This window comes from Nilaparvata lugens, chromosome X (genome assembly GCF_014356525.2).
Source record: "Nilaparvata lugens isolate BPH chromosome X, ASM1435652v1, whole genome shotgun sequence".
NCBI lineage: Eukaryota > Metazoa > Arthropoda > Insecta > Hemiptera > Delphacidae > Nilaparvata > Nilaparvata lugens.
The window spans coordinates 86,003,839-86,019,207 of NC_052518.1; the positions used below are offsets into that span (position 1 = coordinate 86,003,839).

The 15,369-nt window shown below is 33.7% G+C and overlaps 1 protein-coding gene across 2 annotated transcripts; it reads left to right on the plus strand.

The window, feature by feature from the left end:
* The first annotated feature begins 4,757 nt into the window (after positions 1-4,757).
* On the plus strand, positions 4,758-11,363 carry LOC111045046. Of its 2 annotated transcripts, XR_005573078.1 has the most exons (5): positions 4,758-6,188; positions 6,509-6,601; positions 7,011-7,569; positions 8,383-10,377; positions 10,738-11,363. XR_005573078.1 is itself a non-coding variant. In XM_039441796.1 (4 exons), the coding sequence occupies exons 3-4, from the start codon at positions 7,144-7,146 to the stop codon at positions 10,186-10,188; spliced, it is 2,232 nt and encodes a 743-aa protein (XP_039297730.1). In that variant the 5' UTR covers positions 4,758-6,188; positions 6,509-6,601; positions 7,011-7,143; the 3' UTR covers positions 10,189-11,363. The 2 variants fall into 2 exon arrangements, 1 of the variants encoding a protein (XP_039297730.1); XM_039441796.1 differs by having other exon boundaries at positions 8,383-11,363.
* The last annotated feature ends 4,006 nt before the right edge of the window (positions 11,364-15,369 follow it).

Consider the following 15,369-nt stretch of genomic DNA (forward strand, 5'->3'; position numbering starts at 1 on the left):
GATTTTGTCAAACGATTAGGAACTGCTGGTCCCGGTACCAAACGCCCAATAATGTTGTCATTGGTATCAAACATGAAGAGACAAAGTATTCTAAATAATGGGATAAGATTAAAGACTCGTAAGCTATCTGTCTATCCAGATTGTGACAAGGAAACGAGAGAAAAGAAGAAGAAGTTATATTCAACTCAAAAGCAACTGCGGGATGCTGGCTATGACGTTAAAATCAAGGGAATCGGACTTCTAATCAATGGAAATTATGCTACTTGGAATGATTTAACAGAAGACGCGTTGAACAAGTACTTGGAAGAGGCCTCGTTATCAGCGTTCTCGGCGTCGCATAAAAGTAAGAGAATCGCCCATCAGGAACAGAATCCGGCAAGAGGTGCAGCTACAACTGGAGGCAACATAACACAATTTCTCCGTCCACAACGCAGCAAGTCAAAGTGGAAAAAACCTTCGGAACGTCAATAATTAGTAGGGTAATGCCGTAAGGAATTAGAATGTTTGAAGGTAGCACCTTACAATGTAGCTGAATTCGCTAATGAAGTTGACAACATAGACTTTTGAGAGAAAACGAGAGAGTTTAACTATGTGAAACAACACCTTATCACTGAGAAATTGTGCCTGATTGAAAATTATCACCACAGCTAATTGAAAATTGGACTGCTTACTAGTTATCATTTTTTATTTTTAATCAGGATATTGATATTTTGTAAAGCGAGTGGAGGCTATTTATAGAGTCTATAGTATAGCGCATGGTAGTTCCGCAAAAATATCCGTTTAGAAGAGTAGTGAAAAGGCCATGTTCTTAGAATAGTTTCGAGATTACTTAAGTTCAATTTCTGAACGAAAATTCTGAAAAGACAATTCACCTGTGTTGAATTTCTATTATGTGGTTTTTCAAATTTGTTTTTTCTTGTTCAAATTAGTGCACTTTCTTGAACTCAATTGACTTTATTTTAAAATTAAATATAAGTAGCTATTCGTAATTATATGTCACTCACATCTCCCCCCGGACGGATTCAATCCATGGGGTAATTAGCCTACATGATAATTATTATTTCAAAAGTTAATTTGTTTGTAATGTATTTGAAAATAAATAAAGGCATTTATTATTATTATTATTATTATTATTTCTGTAGTGCTCATTATCATGTCATACAACCTCCTAACTCAATGGCGGTTCGTAACCTATATTTTTGCCTAATACGTTTGTATGTCGGACGACAACTCAAATAAATACAAAGCGTATAATCGAAGTCTAACTCGTAGAATTTAACCATCAGGTATTTCGTTAGACCACTCGTAGGCAATGTGTAGCCAAAAGAAGATTATCAAGTCGTGCGAGATAACTATTAAAGAGTAAAAGAAGAACAGTCTATCGCCTCTATTTGAAAACGACAGTCTAATTTGTAAAATATGAAGAAAAGATGTGAGGTTGAACTGACTCGGAAGATGTTATGTCGTTAATTGGAACCAAAGATGGTCAGTTGAAACAGCATCTCACTATTACTTGGAAATGAATTGTACTTGCGAACTATGGTAACCTCACCTGCGGTATCAACATCGGTCATCGGTGATCCAACACGTAACGCAATCGTCGGCAGTCGTGGTTGCAAACAGACTAAGCTGTCTCAAGCTTCACCTTCTATAGTAAATCTATTGAAGGAAATATTTTAAAAGACTATTTCGAGAATTTAAATTATGTTTGAACATTGAGCATGTTGAAAACTTAGTATTGCAAGTTCACCCTTCCAAAGACTATGGATTATGTTAAATGTCGTTGGATTGCAGACTAACCCTTACAAAATAAGGTTACTCTGTCAAAGAAAATTAATTAACTTCAGTAACCTGATTCATAATAGTAGTTGTTTATTGAAAGGAAAGCCAGGATGCAGGCACTCAATGCCGAAACAGAGATAAGGACTGTGGGAACGCCGAGTGCTTCAATAATCAAATCTATTTTCAACTCATCTTCTCTACGATCTCTTACTATTATTATTTTCATCTAGAATGTACCCGTGCTCTGCATCTGTACCCCTCTGCTGTATTACTAATTCTACTCAATAGAAGTATTAACATTTCACTATTTTAATGTTTTTTATTCAATTCAAATTCTTTATTCAAAAAAATAATTAAACAATCAAATGCATTCCAAAAAGCAAATACAATATTGTTTCCTAATTACTAATATGTGTTCCCTATAGGCTACCCTGCGTGGGGACACTTGAATATATATTATAATAAAATATTTATATACAAATTTAAATATTATATCATAAAGAACATAATAATTGAATATGGTATTATATTTAAATAAATCAATATGTCAATTTATAATCATTCTTGCACACATTCATACGCACACACATTCTCACACACACACACACACACACACACACACACACACACACACACACACACACACACACACACACCACACACACACACACACACCACACACACACACACACACACACACACACACACACACACACACACACACACACACACACACTTACTATTATTACTAATTCTTCTGTTGGATATTTTTCTTGATTATTGCGTTATTAGTTAATTTATTTGTTTTTCAATTTGTTTATTCCATTTATTATAATTGTTTTGTCAATTCCTAAGCATTTTAAAACATTCATTATTTTTTATTCCTATCAATTATTTTCTGACTAGCTCTTCGCGCTTGGACCCCTGCACCCCCGTGGGATGGGTAGTAGCCTCAACGCTTCGCAATCAGCAGGGGGCTTCGCCCCTTGCCACCCTGTGCGGTGAATTCCTAATTTTTATTCTCTTATCTCCCACTTTTACACAAATTTTGCTTCCTATACAGCTTTAAAGTTTTTATTCCAATTTTCTCCGTGTTTTTAATTATTTCTCACGAAAATTTCCGTTATTTCATTTTTCTATAAACTACATTTATTAAAAGCAGATAACATCACATTGTAAAAAGTTTAAAAAAATGTATTTCGCACAGTCGTAAATCGAACTTTGTGCTCTTTGAATAGCAATTCAGTGCACTGTTTGTTATAATGTTGCTTAAATGCGATGGGCGGGTGCATTTCAAACATGCCGAATTCTGAAGCTTCCATTGTTAGTTTACCTCGCATCTTCACGTGTACTGAGAATTCGTGGCCTGAAATCTTGAATATTATGCTAAAGACTATGACATTTTGAACATTATCTGTGAACAATTTAGAAGAAAAGTTGAAATTGGGTATTTTAAATATTGGATGCAATATTTTAGGAATATACATGTTGAAATGTTGGTGTTTACTCATTATAGTTTTCTTCAATTTCTTGGAATTTCTTGTCTTGTTTGTAATTATTCTGACAAAACATAAATGATTAAACTCAAATAAAAAATTCATTCACAGACAACAATACAAACTGTACAATAGGGCAAGAGTTTTAAGTTTATTGCATTGTAAAACATTTATTTATTATTTGTAACTATTTATCTGTTTGTATATTGAGGTCTACAATGGCAGTATTTGATCAACATTGGTGTTGCTATCTTTGCCTATATTGGACAAATCAGATAGCGCTATCCTTTTCTAACTCTGCAAATTTTTCAGATTGTTTTCAACACTGTAGAAATGTAATTAATTAAACTATCGAATCTCAATATTGTTAAAATTCGTTATTGGATCATTTTCTTGATGAATAAAATATTATTGATAATTTTAAACAGGAATGAACGTTGATATTACATCAGATTTAGGCCTACCGTTATCAGCTATCCTCTATAGAAATTAGTGGCAAGGCAGAGAATCGGAAGCGCTGTTTTCCTTTCTTTCTCCTTTGCCATTGTAACGTGGACGTCACTATAGTCATAAAGTCATAATACTGGGTGGCCCAGAATAACGGGAACTTTTAAAAACGCCATAAAACAAAAGTAGGAGGGGCAAAAATGATTTTATTCAAACTAATGTGAAGTTCAAGACTTGCCATTTAAGAATTCTTAATAGAACTAACATCTATCTTTTTTGACAATTACTTCATTTAGATGGCTTTCTCGTTAACTGTTCAGATCTGTGTTGACGATTCCTCATTGATCGCTGCAACATTTTAGCTGGGATATTGTTAATTTCATTCTGAATTGTCTGTTATAATTCAACCACAGTATTGGTGAAGTTGTGAAAACGTTTGATTTGAGATAGCTCCACTAACAGAAAATAGTAGGTGGACAAATCTGGCGATTCATGGGACCAGCAAATGCAGCCTAATCGTGAGATTACACGGTTACCAAACAATACTCACTCGCACAGTGACCATTGAATGCCGTGCAGTGTGGATTTCGTTCACAATTTGATCAATAATTTTGAATGAATTGAAATTTGAATTCTGTTATTTCAAAATGAAATCCGAAATATCCCAGATGAGATGTTGCAGTGATCCATGAGGAATCATCAACACAGATTTGAACAATGTATTTGTTCAGGAAGAAGCCATCTAAATGAAGTAATTGTCAAAAATGATAGATGTTATTGATAATTCTCAAATGGCAAGTCTTGAACTTCACATTAGTTTGAATAAAATTATTTTTGCCCTTCCCACCTTTGTTTTATGGCGTTTTTTAAAGTTTCTGTTATTCTGGGTCACCCGGTATATTACAACTAATCGTAAGAATACAAATTGAAAATTTGGTTTTGTATGTAAAAATTATTACTTTTTTGGTAGAATTATATCATGTGTATGTAATTTATAGGCATGGTCTTCCATAGTTTATATGCTGATTCCAAACTCTTCTTTATAAAAATCTCTTCGAAATTATGTGATTTTCTAAGACGTTTGTTCTCTGGGCTCCATCTTAAGATTCTACTGCACACCCACCTAACAAGCTGAAAAGTAAGCATATTGCTTACACTCATACCTCAAGAATGGATTGAACTATTTCCTTGAAAGTTCGTAGGACTCAACTATATGCTTTTACAGAGAGCATACGCTTTTCATAATTTCATTATTTCTTCAAGTTTTTCTTATTTTAGCTATTTAAACATGAATTTGCTATTTTGGAAAAGAAGCATCGAGAAACGAATTTGAAAATACAGTGACCTTTAGAATAACAACACAAATCTAAATCCGTTTGAATTTTGTTCAAATTCCTAATAGTTTTGCAATAAACTGAGTCGTTAAATTGCAAATTTGAACCAAAAATGAACCGTTACATTGCCAACCTAGTTCGAGGGTTATTCTCCAGAGAGCTCTACTGTTGAAACGTAACCCCCACCACCTACTACTTACATACTAAGACTGCCCAGCAGTGTATCAATGAATGAATTGAATGAATGACCACAAGAAAGAGTGGGAATGGGAGGGGAATAGATGAGAAGTCTGTTACACTCTCTCTCTGTCTCTCAATTCCAGCTAGCTTTTGCCATATCCATGCCATGTGTGACTTATTAGTTAGTTGAAACGTGACAGTGACAGTTCATCCAGTCATTTGTGATAAGTTACTATGGGTTTTCATTTATAGAAACGTTTTGCCTTGTTTATTCTAGACAATCCTTGTTAGTGAATAATACTTTTTCTATTCTATTCCTATTGACTTCGAATCACGTGAAATGTTATAAAAATGTTGAAGTGCATGCGACCAAATTATTTATCATAAAAAATGGACGAAACGCCGAAGCCTCATCAAAGTCGCCGACGCTTTAGACACAAAAGTGGACGCAGATTGAAACTTAGCGCGAAACCGCTTAAACGAAGAGGAACAGCGTTAATTCAATACTGGGCTTCCAAAAGGTAAGCTAATATTTGATACACATCCATAATTTCCTTCATCAAGAACCATAACAATCAATATATCTCCATTTGTAATTTGAGTAATAAAGCTTCAATTCTCAATCGAATATACAATTATACATGTCAACGTTTTTAGAAATATTGAACAGTTTCACGATTCTATGCTATGAAAGCTCAGGGAACTTGGAAAACACCCATTCAAAAAATGTCAATTGTCAATTACGAATAGTGTAATCGGCAGACCTATCTTACACTAATTTTACTGCATTTTCCATAATATATTTTCACTATTTTTTGAATGGGAAATTCGTCATTGCCACCTATGAATAGTCCTATTGATCTTGTTTTTTTTGTAATTCCAGGGGCAGAGGCAGAAGTGAAGCTCAGACCGAAGAGTATAATGACTCCGAAAATTCTACGATAAATACGTAAGTTACCAAATTATTTTTCTGATGTAGATATTCTGTTTCACGTATTTGTTATCAATGTCCAACTATCATAGATTGAAGAAAGCTCGGGTGTATTCAGGATTTACAAATAATATTAAATGTTTTAAAAATAGATTCTTTTTTGCAAATCATAACTGTTATGTTCAATGGACTTTGGTGGTACAGTTTTCTTAGATCCACTATTATTGAATAATTATATGTTTTCATTTCCATTCCGGAACACAGTACTTTCAAGTATGGAATACTGTAATAAGCATTTATGACCGTGAATAACAGTGTCTTTATCTTCTTATTTCCAGGGCCTCTGACGCAGATTTCGTCGCTGAAGAAAGCAATGTCTGTGACACTTGTCCAGAAAACAAAGACGTTTACGACACTCATACAGAAATAATGTAAGTAGAAATCACTGTATTTTTTATTTGAGATTTGTTAGAAAAATATAATTTCTATTTTCCAGTAAAACTGTGAAAGTTTCAGGGATTTCTTTCTAAATATTTTTTGAAATGAAAAATAAGAAGATTTCCTTTAATAAAAAAAATCAAGTTCGCAAAAACACGCATAAGAGAAAGTGATAGGTCATCAGAAATAAATCATTGGATAGGTCATCATTGGAAAATAAATCCTCACAATGATAAATTGATAGAAAGCAACTACTTCCAATCTGGTGTGCCATAAACGTTATTTTTTATTGAATGAAGGGTGAATTCCTGCAATAGATATTCCATTCTAGAGCTTGTTAGACGACCTATATGTTTTATTCACCAATAATTTATTGACAATTAGTTTTTTCTTGTTTTTCAGTGCAGAAGAAAGAAAAAGAACAGAAAGCAGCATCACCAAATTAGAAGGTAGACGAATAGTGGACATCAATTCGTTTATTGTGCAAATTCAACAAATCGATGACCACTTACCATTTCATTGCGGTTTTAAAGATATGGTAGTAGTGAAAGAACGAAGAATAGGATTAAATTCGTGTATAACATTGAAGTGTAAAATGTGCAATGAAAAGAAATCACTGTGGACAAATTTTTCAAACGAAAACACCATGGATGTGAATACATCAGCAGTTTCCGGTACAATCAGCACAGGAGGAGGACATGCACAGCTGGAAGAGGTTATGTCATCCCTAGACATTCCCTGCATGACCTACCACACCTTTAGGAAGTATCATGACCGAGTAGCTGAAGCCTGGAAGGAAACCGCCGCAAAATCAATGGAGATGGCAGCAGAAGAAGAAAAGCGGGAAGCGATCAAAAGGGGAGACGTTGATAGTGATGGAGTACCTTTATTGACTGTTGTTGCGGATGGCTGTTGGGCGAAGCGCTCCTATCGTACCAAATATAATTCCCTCTCTGGTGTGGTAAGTCTACTTATTATTTATTATTATTTATCCAGCAATTGCAATAAAACAAATAAATTACAGATATCCTAAATGAGAACATTCAATTTTACAAAACAAGTTAAATATTGCAAAGTACACAGTTCAATTCAATAAAGCATTCATAGACGAAATATTCAATAATACTCAATTACATAGCGACTTCATAGAGAAATTGTGATAATACATTTACAGTCTTTATTTATCTTATTAGAATAAAAACGTAGAAAGTTTCGTGAGGCCTGCATTCCATCAAACATCAATTAGCAGGTTATTACCTATTCATGCATGAATAACAATGGCATTGGTAACGGTTTCGAGATTCCATTGAAGGGTTGATGACCTTTGTAGGGTCAATGTTATTTGGTGCAATAGTTGTCATGAAAGCTGATCGTATTTCGGTACATTTTTCGTTTTCCATAGTCTCTAGATTGGTATCAGAAGTTTTATACTATGTGTTACTGATAAAAAAAAATGCGACTGGGAAATTCAAAGCTGAATCTCCTGCCTGCAGTACAAAAATTTCAAATTCAAAGTAACTTTCTTCAAAACTCAAAGCTCAGACGTTTTAGACTCATAGTTTGGCTGTAAGTACAGACTACTGCCCGTTTTCTAAAGCGAATAATAAATGACTAATATCATTAGTCGCTTTGAAATTATTGATAGTTTTAATTTGAAATTTGTAAATTATGATCCCACTCCAGAACACAATTTTCAAGAATCAAGAAGTTACTAAAATAGGTTGAGAATTTTCATTATTCTATCACAAGCATAATATTTGATAATTTATTACAGGCTGCTATTGTTGGATACCACACCAAGAAAGTATTATACGTTGGAGTGAAGAACAAATACTGTACGCTTTGTGTACGGGCTGAACGATCGGGTAAGCAGGCAAAAGAGCATGTATGTTTCAAGAATTGGGGAACACATCAAAGTTCTACAAGTATGGAGGCTGCACTTATTGCTGAGGGATTTTCATTGAGTGAAGAAATGTATGGGGTACGATACAATCGGCTTATTGCTGACGGTGATAGTAGTGTCTATAAAACGTTGCTTGATCGGAGGCCCTATAAGAATACTACTATACTTAAAATTGAGTGTAGAAACCATCTTTTACGAAACTACTGCAATAAAATTAGAGAGATTGCTCTGACAAGCGATAAAGGACATAGCCCTATTACGTTACGCAAGAAGATAGGTGACAGGCTACTAAGACTAAGATACGGAGTTACAAGAGCAGTGATATACCATCAGAAAAATCCTAACAAAATTGAAAGGATCGAAATGTTGAAAGAGGACATTTTGAATGGACCGAATCACGTTTTTGGGGACCATGGAAACTGCAAAAATTATTTTTGCAGTGGTACAGACCTACGCAACTTACCAAATTTAGTGCCTAGTCTAGAAGCAGTTGGGCTTTTTCAGCGAGTCAAAAATGCTGCTCGTTTTTTGAGTCTACAAGCCTCTAGTTTACTTGAAGATGTCGACAGCAACTACGTGGAGCACTACAACCACGCAGTTGCTAAATTTGTCGGTGGAAAGAGAATAAATTTCACATCTCGCGGAAGCTACCAGGCAAGGTGTGAGGGAGCTGTTGTTCAGCACAATACGGGAATGGCCCTGTACAACTTGCATAAAACTATGTGCAATTCTTCAAGTCCTGGAAGATTCTATAAGTCAGTCCAGGTTAAACGTAGAAAAAAGATAGAACAGGACAGAAGAAGGAGAAATATATCATCAAGAAAATCACTTTTCTCTACAGCCATCCAAAAAACAACAGTTGACCATGATTACGGACCGAATGCTCAACGCCCTGACATCAGTGAAAAAGAACTTGTCATTGAGAAAAATAGGTTTTTAGCCTCACTGGTGTTATCAGAAGAGAGCCGTCACCAGTTGGAAAGGAGGACTGTCCTGCAGCATCACTCCGCTGAATGGCTTGAAGAGAGACAGAAAAGGATTACTGCATCAAATTTTGGACGAATAAGCAAGAGAAGGCCAAATACCGGATGTGAAAATGTAGTTCGCGAACTATTGTATGGGGGCGGTAAAAATTGTTCAGCAATGGAGTATGGGAGGATGAACGAGGAGGCTGCTCTAAAAAAAGTTAGTGAGATAGCTGGACAAAAAATTTTGAAATGTGGGCTATTCATTGATGCCGATTTTCCATTTCTGGCAGCATCGCCGGATGGATTATTAGAAGATGGGCATGGTATTGTGGAGGTCAAATGCCCTCAGACAATAAAGGACCTACTCCCAAGGGAAGCAGCAAAGTTGAAAATATTGAAATTTTGCAAAATTGAAGATACAGATATCGAATTGAACACAAACCATAACTACTACTATCAAATACAGGGACAACTCCACATTACGAAACGTCAGTACTGCTTATTTTGTATATGGTCGCCAAAGGGGACAGAAGTTGTTACTGTATACAAAGATGAGCAGTTCTGGAGTTCGAAGATTCTTGAACAAGTGAAAAAATTTTATATGGACTGTGTATTGCCGGAGCTTGTTGATCCTCGACACACGCGTTCAATGCCAATTCGAAATCCAGATTGGATTATTGAGGCGCAAGAAGCACGTAAGAAGAAATAATGATGACACAAACATAACTGGAAAATAAAAACAAATATTGTCACATACCACTTATTTATTATTAAAACTTACATTAAAGTATTATTAAAGTAATACTTTATTAAAGTAAACTTACATTAAAGTAATGTACCTAGGTTTCATAATGGCCTAGGCTTACATTACTTTAATGTAAGTTTTAATAATAAATAAGTGGTATGTGACAATATTTGTTTTTATTTTCCATTATGGAGAAATACCACAACATCTCCTCAAACACAATCAATTATACAAACATAACTATTCTTCCTTTTCTCCTTTTATAGTAGTAGTTATGGTTTGTGTTCAATTCTATATTTGTGTCTTCAATTTTGCAAAATTTCAATATTTTCATTTTTAACAAAGTCATTTTTCATTGTTCATTGCACCGGTAAGGGCATTTGTGCAGAGAGAAAAAGAGAAAGAAACGAGTGAGAGCGAGGAGGAGAATGAGAAGATTTAGAACGGAAAGAGTGAGGAGAAGTGGATGGAAAAGAGGGAGAAGAAGAATAAGGGGAAAAGAAGGAGGAGAAGGTGAAGGAGGAATGAGAAAAAGATTAAAAAGAAGGAGGAGAAGGTGAAGAAGGAGGAATAGGAGAAGAAAGAGGAGATGGTGAAGAAGGAGAACAAGAAGAAGGAGAACAAGAAGAAGTAAGGCTTATTATTTCTCAAAATTCACGTAATATTGTTTGAAGACCATCAACATATTTTATCGTCTTATCTGTCTCAACTTCCGCTGAAATATATTTAAAATACATAGAAATATATTTTCAATTACTTCTTTTATATTATTTTTTTATTATTAATAATACTTTTTTAGATTAATTTTTCCATTTTAAAACAAGTAATGAGTTTGTACTTCTCGCACACATTTTGTGTTTGAGAAAACTCACAAAGAAAAGTTTTCTTCTGATATTGATAAATTTGAAGTTGTAGGGTATAATAGTAGCTTCAGTTTCTAGTGTAATAGTAGTTCTAGTAACAGTATAGTGTATATTTATGTGATATTGAATTCCTGGGCTGACTACCTTTAGGATATAATTCAATTATCTTCTGACTTATTGTAGTTTATCAATGTATATATAGAAATATATTTTCAATTACTTCTTTTATATTATTTTTTTATAAAACATAAAAAACTTACTTAATACTTACTTACTTACTTAATACTTTTCTAGATTAATTTTTCCATTTTAAAACAAGTAATGAGTTTGTACTTCTCGCACACATTTTGTGTTTGAGAACACTCACGGAGAAAAGTTTTCTTCTGATATTGATAAATTTGAAGTTGTAGGGTATAATAGTAGCTTCAGTTTCTAGTGTAATAGTAGTTCTAGTAACAGTATAGTGTATTTCATTTTATTTGTATATTTATTTATTATTGATTTATTGTTAATGCAAGTTTGATTTATTGTAAACTGTAGCCTATGTATATTGCTATAATGCTAAAAATTCGATTTAGATTTGACTTGAATTGTACAATTGATTGTAGATTACAAAACTAATAATTTTTTCAATGTATTATTTTACGGAAATAAATTTTATTTGAATTTGAATTTGTTTTTTTTTTCAATTCAGAACCTGACAAGAACTTAGCTTATTTTTAAATTTACAAATGCCTGTTATGAAAGATTTTTCGTTACTCGCTCATTTACAAGGCCAAGAGTCATCAATATAAATAATTATTTTTGTATAACAGATTTATACATACTATATAACAGTTATAGGCCTACTGATATAATAGAGAATCTAGCAATGATTTTGTTCAAATTGGTGTGAAATAGGTTGGAATGTTGCATTTCAAGATACGAGCAACTCTCATGAGAATAGCTTTGTCCCTTTTCTAGCATTCAATAACGTAGTAGCCAAATATACTTTGTCGTGTCTTGGTTGGAACGTGACTCATTGTTCCAGAACCAGAAATCATGAATGGAGACAGAGGTTTTTGTCATTTCTTTCTCCCTCCTTTTTGTTGCTCACTTGTAGCAATGGTCAATTGGTGGGGGAGACACTTCTAGACTTCCAATATGTCTTTACTCCTCCAAACGAACTCTCTCCAGCGCTGAATCTGTCATAGTGGGAAGTGGCGGAACTAAAATACGAAATTTCAGAGGTCTACAGTAGAATCTTAAAACAAGTTTTCCTTGTTTTTCAATGTATTGTTTTCATCAGTCCTGGGGGCTTTGTAATAGCTTCTAAAGTTTTCAATACAAAAATATTTCGATGATTCAAAACATGTAAAAAGATGGATTGAGGTTCTATTCAATTCTTGGGTAATAATACAGGTTGTTTATAAATGAGTATCATGGTTTTAACTCTTTATAAAATTTATTACATTAAACTTACAGTTAAAAATGATATGTCAAATGAAGGAGTAACAGTATTGTTTGTTGGCACAAGTGCGCATGTGTGTGCAATGTTCCCGCCGCAATCCTCTAGACAGCGGTAGTAGCAAGGGCTGGATAGGCCGCAAGGGCCCCAGTGACAGGGCTTGCTATGCATGGCCGTCTCGTTCCCCCGACCTAACGTCATGTGGTTTTTACCTTTGGAGCTTTATCAAGGATCGTGTACGAGCCTCCACTACCATCTAACCTCCCTGAATCAGGAAATCTGATTGAACTGTTGTTACATACATTACTGAAGACACACTTATCAACGTTTGGGAAGAACTCAGCTATAGGCTGGATGTGTACCGTGTGACAAATAGTAGTCACATTGTACATTTTTAAGGTTCTCAGTAAAACTGTTTTGAATTACTCTTCCATTTGACATATCATTAATAACTGTAAGTTTAATGTAATAAATTTCATAAAGAGTTTAAGAGTTCCTGATAATCAATTATAAACACTCTGTATTCCCGTCTGTGATGCTCCATTTACACGTGACAGTCAAATTTACTTGCTGAAAACACAAATTTAAAACTGTCAACCACTTTTTATTATTATAAATTAATTATAATATATACAAAACCAGGTTTCGTGGCTTTACCAGCCACATCTTCAGCTGTTATATATTATAATTAATTTATAATAATAAAAAGTGGTTGACAGTTTTAAATTTGTGTTTTCATTATGGAAAAGTACCACAACTGAAAGGTAAATTTACTTGCTATTAGCTAAGGTATAGTATTGTTTAAATACTCCTGGCACGAAGCATTTTATTTTCCGAGCTAGATTTTTTAATTTGTCAACCTTTTATACGCCATTTTATCAATAAAAAAATGCAAAATAAATTGAAGTTGTAGATCCTATGCATTCGCAATTCAATGATTCAGATTCCTCAAGCTAGAAATATTAGAATCAACTTCAGTATTAATATCGGCTCCTAGGAATGAAAGTATTTTATTAATGTTGTCAACATGTAATCGGGGACTATCCAATTTATTAGCTGACCTAGCCATATCCACACCTCTTCAGTCCTCATCAGTTCTGTTTAAATTATCAAAAATTTATCATGGATGGAAAATAGTACGATATTCCAATTGCTCAAATCATCGTAAGTTTCGGGTTTTTGATTAAAGATTTTCGATTTTGGTTTGAATTTTTGTTCGAGAAATTTTAATTTTGGAAAGTTCTCAATTAACATGATTTTGCACAATCCTTCTCTTCCAGTAAAGTGGCAGCTCAGTTTCAAAGTATGGAGGTGCGTAACTCAAACTTTGCAGCATTCATTGATGTGTTCACATCAAATACGTATGTCATGGTGATAGTGTCTGATCCAAATATACGTAAGTATCAATGGCAAGCCATCTCAATATAATTCATACTTTGTTCACGAGCTTTAAATTGGTTTAAGGTTTAGTTTGTAGTCTTCCTTTTCACAGACAGATGGAGTGTGCTGTCTGATTAACATTGTTTTGTTATCCTTGTCTGTCATTAGACAAAGCGCATAACTATTTCTATCATATTCCTACTCCGCATTTTATTTATTTATTGACAAAAAATACATACAGGTATGGGAACAACAGGCATTATAGCCCAAAATTTTTCCCGATTCATCATCACAAAGTTCTTCATAATTATCAAGAGAAAAAGTTAATGAAAAATTAAAAATAAGAAATAAACCAATAGGAAATATTAAGAATATGAGTAAAAATAAGTACTAATATAACAAATAAGACAGAATATGATTTATGAGTATGAGAGTACAATAAAACAGAATTTCCAAAGAAACACAGTTACGAGAAAAAAACTTTCTGTAATGCATTCTTGGTAAATCGTTTGTAAACTATGAAGAAATATGATAAACCAACAAAGTATTTAATCTCAATCATAAAAATTTTTTAAATCATGAAAAGATATATTCTATTGACGAATAGAATGGATTTGAGATAAAATTATTATAATCAAGATTCAATATTAAATCAGATACAGGAGGTGGTGGAAACGGAAAAATGGCAACAATGCGTTCCTATCATTTCCACTGAAAGTATAACTTATAACTTAGCGACGTTATAAAGTCAGTAGAAATGATAGGAACGCATTGTTGCCACTTTTCCGTTCCCACAGCCTTCTACAGTACATATTTGTGATTCATACTATAAGGTGTATCTGATGTAATATTGAATCTTGATTATAATAATTTTATCTCAAATACATTCTATTCATCAATAAAATATCTCTTTTCATGATTTAAAAATCTTATGACTGAGATTAAATATTTTAATAGTTGGCAATTTACCGTTTCCACCACCTTCTATAGTTATTTTTTATTGTGGATGATGCTATGATGAGCTTTTTGCTTGTGCGTGGGTAATGGGAAGTGCGAGGGTGATTTGATGAGGTGATCAAACGTCCATGCCTACCGGCGGAATTCGGATCCAAGACCAGGTAGCGCTAGCAGTCTGAAGGCTGCAACGCCTTAGGCAGGGTACACATTTGCGATTTATCCAATACTTTATCTGTATTGAGTCGCTATTGGTACGGCTTGAACTTAGTGAGTCTACCTATTATTAAAAATAATAATTGTCAGTAATTATGAATAACAAGGACTACTTTTAGTAATAAATTATTTTGAATTTGCACCTGAAGATGGGATAAGTGCCGAAATGTTTAATGCTTTCAATTCATTTTTAATGGTTTCATGATTTATAAAAGCTTATTTTTTTTCTTAAAAGAAGTAAAAGATATTTTTTAAAAGGAACCATTTCCATTCTATATCTATTGT